General features: G+C 29.6%; 1 protein-coding gene across 2 annotated transcripts; it reads left to right on the top strand.

Annotated features, from left to right (window-relative positions):
• Positions 1-568: 568 nt before the first annotated feature.
• On the top strand, positions 569-3066 carry LOC107021825 (two-component response regulator ARR17). 2 transcript variants are annotated; one of them, XM_015222543.1, is made up of 5 exons: positions 569-836; positions 2295-2362; positions 2467-2544; positions 2633-2703; positions 2799-2941. In XM_015222543.1, the coding sequence occupies exons 1-5, from the start codon at positions 710-712 to the stop codon at positions 2887-2889; spliced, it is 435 nt and encodes a 144-aa protein (XP_015078029.1). In that variant the 5' UTR covers positions 569-709; the 3' UTR covers positions 2890-2941. The 2 variants fall into 2 exon arrangements, with proteins under 2 accessions (XP_015078029.1, XP_015078028.1); XM_015222542.2 differs by having other exon boundaries at positions 591-836; positions 2283-2362; positions 2799-3066.
• The last annotated feature ends 2344 nt before the right edge of the window (positions 3067-5410 follow it).

Below are 5410 nucleotides of genomic sequence, written 5' to 3'. Positions count from 1 at the left end.
GGGTATTTCCTTTATAATTTTCTCTCTTTGAAGAACAAGCTAAGTCTTCTCTGTCTCTATCTAGAAGAACAAGCCCATCGATTTGAGCTACAAATTCAACAAAACCAATTTTATAGACATTAATCCTCCCTCTCACACCGACGAACGATAAATTGTGCAACGAATGATTTTTTAAAAAAAGTTTCATTTTCTCAAGCAATAACTTTAAAATATCCGAATTACCCCTTTTAGCAGTGAACTCTCTGTTAATTTTTTTAAATCTGTTAGTTGAAGGAATAAAATCACTCACTTGATATAATTGAAGGTTAATAATGCTAAATTAAATAACACAAAAACTAAAATAAAAAATTAACCTTAACACAAAAACTAAAATATCATTTTCTCTATTTTATTTTATTCAATAAGTGATCAAGAAATATTAATTTCCACAGAATTTGGGTAGTGGAAGCAAAATATGAGATGGCCAAATATCATGTGTGACACAAACTTTTGATTTTAATTATAATTTTGGTGATTCCTTGCCTTAATTAAACACAACCCCCCACTAGTTCAAAATCTTTTTTTCATCTTCCCAAGAAATTCCAAGAATCTTTCTTTTCCTTTAAATACCCCCCACAAACTATATTGCTTTTTTTCTCTCTACACTTTGATTCTTTCTTCTTCTTCTTCTTTTTCTTATTGCACCTCTTATTCTTATTTGTGCCTTATTATGGATTTTTATTCTTCTTCATCTTCAACAATTTCTGCTCATGAAGAACCTCATGTTCTAGCTGTTGATGACAACCTTATTGATCGAAAACTTGTCGAAAAGTTACTCAAAAAATCATCTTGTAAAGGTAGTATATGTTTTTATTTATTCACATTTTCTCTTGTTAATGTTTGACAAGACATGTGATCACAATGAATAATATATGTTTCAATTGCTCTATCATATATTCCCCATCATATATGTTTCTCAAGTATGACATTATACATGCAAGAAAATCCTCCCACAAATTAATACAACATACCAAGAAGAAAATGCATACTTATACAAAGTAATTAAATATACATACTTATGTTAAGTTGACACCGTTTTTAGCATGAATTTTTTCACTATTGTATTTGATTTATACACTAACTTTTCATTATTCTTTGCTTGAATATAGAATCTATTCAAACACACTCTATCTTTATAAGGTAGGATAAGACTATGTATACATCACTTATACGTTTTTATTTGGTGTTGTTATCACACAGGAGTAATACTCTTTCTTTTCTTTTTTACTTATCAAATTTTATTTTGACATGTATATCAAAAAAACAATTATTGATTTAGTAAATTTATTATTTTATATTTATTAATTGATAGAGTATTAAATATATTTTTCACTATATTTTGCAAAAATATTAACTCAATATTAATAAATGAAAGACTTAAAGAAAAAGAAAAAAAAATATTTTGCCTTGATTTGTCGAAAAATACAAATAAAAAGTAGAAAACATTGACAAGTAAATAAAAATAGAAATAATAAAGTTCAAGATTCACCAATTCAAATTTTGGATCTTCATAACATCACTTTCTCTCCCTCTTATTTCCTTAAAGGAATGGTAATTAAAGAAAATTTAAAATAAAAGAAGAGTTTAATTATGGGGGAAAAGAATAAACAAACGTGTAGGAAAAGTAAATAAATGATACCGATTTATATGACTTTTCGATATGTTAAAACTTTTTATGAATACGTGATCACACTGCTTCCTTCGTATCTTTTCGAATCCTTTGATGTAGACTTTTACACTCATTTTATGTCATTCTCTTTTTTCTTTTCCTTCCAAAAATAAAAAAAATCCTTCTGGATGCCATTATTTATTAGTATCATATAGGAAAATAATTCCATCCTAACTAGCTCTAGGTATGGCCACAAGTTAATACCATGATTCATCTGTATGTAGTAAAGAGAATCTTTATCTTATTTCAGACAAAAACGAATTCAAAATTTAAAAATTATACTATTATTATTTCAATTTAGGCTTTATCGAAATTTTCAGTGACAATTAACATATGCCATTATATTCGATTGTATCAGTAGTACCAAGTGCACGTGTTGACGTGCACCCTACATATACATGTGGATCCGCCTCTGACTTATCTAAATTAATACCATTAGTATTTTCTGAATTGTTTTTTTCGCTATTTCTAGTTTTCTATTGACATAAATCTTGATTAGTCGGGCTAATCTCCTCAAAATATGATTATTAGATGAAAATTGGATTAGTTTCTAAAATTAGTGAGTTGGCTTTAGTGACTACTGCAGAAAATGGTCTAAGGGCCTTGGAGTACTTGGGATTAGGAGCTAATCAGGAGCACTCTACAAATAACAATGTAATTATTTCTTTAATTAAACAGTTCTTTCTTCAAGGGATGTTATTAGTATTAATTAATGTTTATGATTTTCTTTTTTTGTGTGTGTGTGTTTATTTCAACAGGGTTCAAAGGTTAATATGATAATAACAGATTATTGCATGCCAGGAATGACTGGTTATGAATTGCTTAAGAAAATCAAGGTATATTATTAGTTTTTAGTTAATATTTCAAAAAATTCTATGGGAGAAATTAAAATGTTGTTTAATTAGTTGAATAAAATGCAAGCAGGAATCGTCGATTTTGAAGGATGTACCAGTTGTTATTATGTCATCTGAGAATATCCCAACTCGAATTGATCAGTAAGTTTATATCATCGATGACTAGTTGAGTTTTGAACAAAGTTATGATAGGTAAGTAATCAAATAAATAACTCAAATTTTTTTGAAATGAACAGATGCATGGAAGAAGGGGCTCAGATGTTCATGTTGAAGCCTCTAAAGCACTCAGATGTGAAGAGGTTACGATGTCAACTCATGCAATGCTAATTAATGAGAAATATTTTGTATTCAGTCATGTGTGTAATTTTGTTGTGTTGGGTGCTAATTACTAGTTTCTCAAAGTCAGACTACTGTTATTTTATGTTAAAGGATAGTCTGTATGTGAAAAAATGTTTATATTAAACTGTTGGAATTTGGAAAATTTCTGTTTTTACGAGGCCAAAAGCATATTATTACCTATTGGGTCACTTTACCTAAGGCTTACATAAAAATGGGGCCAAACAAAACGTTTGATTCTTGACAATCGTTCATCAGCATTGTTAAATACTTCCTCCGGCTCCATTCCAAATAGAATGGGGCGGGTTATGTCTTCATTTGAGAAAACTAAACTATCACAGACATAACGAATAGCTAAACAAGCCCAAGCTTGGGCTTGCCATGTCCCATTTAATATTTTGAAGTTTTGATCCATTCTGCCCTGTTTAAATATCGTCGTGTCCTATCCTATTTTATCCTTCCTATCCCAATCCCATCAGCACAAAAAGCAATAACTGGAGACTTTACTTATTCCTACTTTGTCTATAAGATTGGTGATTTTAGGCCATAAACTGGTATTTCAACAGTATGTCACTTATTAGTTACTCAACATAGCAGAGTGTTTAAATAATCTTCTTCTTCAAATCGAATCTTATCCCGACTAACTGAGCTACTTTGATTCTTGCCTTCATTTTTGTGATTTAATCAAAGCCTTTCAAATTTGATTGCAATTACAAAAAAAATGTGGAATGGTTTTAAAACTACGGATTCTTATCACCAAGGACAAAATTATAGCTGGAAAAATACAATGGTTACATATCTATTGAAATTCTCTTCACTAGACAATCAAACAGAATAGCAGTATTACAATGAAACAATAATAGCTCACAACTAAATCAACTAGCAGAATACATGGCAAAACACTACCCAACAACTAAGTAATTGAATCTTTTTCCCCTTTTCTATTCTTGTAAAAATTGAAACTTTGAAAAATAAAACATTAATGAAGCTGTGAATTGAAGTGTGTGTGGTGTTGATGTTGATGTCTATGTTCATCCAATCCAAAGCACTGCAAAACAGGGAAAGAGACCACAAAGAGTGTCCTCTTTAAAACAGAGAATGTACAAGACACTACAATACAAGGACAACAACAATATGCCACAACTTTAGCCCTATCTTTTTTCCCTTTATGACCCATCTTCTTCTTTCACCTCAATATGCGTCTTTAGAGTATAGCTATCCTTCTTCTAACACAAAAACGCAATTACATCTTATGATTAAACCTTGACTTTAAGAGGAGATTGGTTGGAAAATAAATTGCTCTATCAATTCATTGAATTCAAAAAGAAATATAAAGCGTGTGGATTTCTTGTTGGGTAATAGCTGTCACAGTCATAGTTAGTTGTCAAGTAGCTTGTAATATACTCTCTTCGTCCATATTTATTTATCAAATATATAGTTAATAATACACCATTAATTAAGTAATAAAAATAAAACAATAAATTTAATATATTAATTACTTAAAATTAAAAAATAAAATAATAAATTTAATATATTAATTACTTAAAATTAAAAATTTGACGAGTAAAAAAGGAATATGTCATTGGTTTTTTACTACCGTTAGGCGTTAACTATAGATAAGTCTAATCCAATTGGACCAAAAATCAGACGTGGCGTTAGGTTGGTGGACTACTTGATATTGACAATCACATATAAAAAAGGAGGACATTCTTTTGACAATGATTATACAATTTGTTTCTTTAGTAATAACATAATACTGCTTCTCATAGATGTGGAGCCAACTCCAAAATTTTAAGCTACTTGTTCTTGATTTAAATTTATTTAAGGCCTTTATTTAGTTATAGATGCAACTGCACTTAAATATATAATAGTGTGTTTCAATAGATATTAAAGTGCCACTTTTTTGATCCTCTCAGGATTTTTTTGCCACTTGTTTACTGTATTAAAGCTAATCTTCTATTTGGCCGAATCAAATATTGTATCAAAAAGTGCCAAAATATAAAAAAATAAGAAAAGTCAACATATAGTCTATATACATAAAATTAAATTTTTTGTTAATAAATTCATTGAATGAGTGGATAGTCCATAAAGTTAGTACATGAACAATAATCCATATTTACTAGGTTTCATGAATCTTTTTGGATAAAAATGTATCTATTTATTATGTTACTTAATATGGTGACTTTTGAAGTGATTTATCAACCTATAAATAGGGTTGTTCATTCACTATTGTATGATATACAGATGAGATTTACATACACTTGAATAAGAAGAAAAGTCCTCTTCTTCTATTTACTTCTCTTGCCTTCTTCTCTTTATGATTATAGTCTTATGAGCTTGATTTCATAACACGTTTGTAACGACCTGTTTAGTCGTTTTGAGCAGCAGATTTTATTTCTGGAAAAACTGTGTGAGTCGACGGAACCCACGACGGACCGTCATGGACACGACGGGCCGTCGAGGGTGTCTCGTTCCAAAAGACTTAGACTTCTGAAATTTGGGTACTGAAATC

The sequence above is a fragment of the Solanum pennellii genome, chromosome 6 (genome assembly GCF_001406875.1).
Source record: "Solanum pennellii chromosome 6, SPENNV200".
In the NCBI taxonomy this organism is placed as follows: domain Eukaryota; kingdom Viridiplantae; phylum Streptophyta; class Magnoliopsida; order Solanales; family Solanaceae; genus Solanum; species Solanum pennellii.
This window is presented reverse-complemented; position numbering and strand designations above follow the sequence as displayed.

What these genes read in the sequence shown, in the direction of transcription:
- LOC107021825 (XM_015222542.2), top strand. Translation starts at nt 710, where the DNA reads ATGGATTTTTATTCTTCTTCATCTTCAACAATTTCTGCTCATGAAGAA. An exon ending in CAAAAAATCATCTTGTAAAG is followed by an intron (nt 837 to 2,282) that starts GTAGTATATGTT and finishes AGTTGGCTTTAG; the next exon opens with TGACTACTGCAGAAAATGGT. An exon ending in AGCACTCTACAAATAACAAT is followed by an intron (nt 2,363 to 2,466) that starts GTAATTATTTCT and finishes TTATTTCAACAG; the next exon opens with GGTTCAAAGGTTAATATGAT.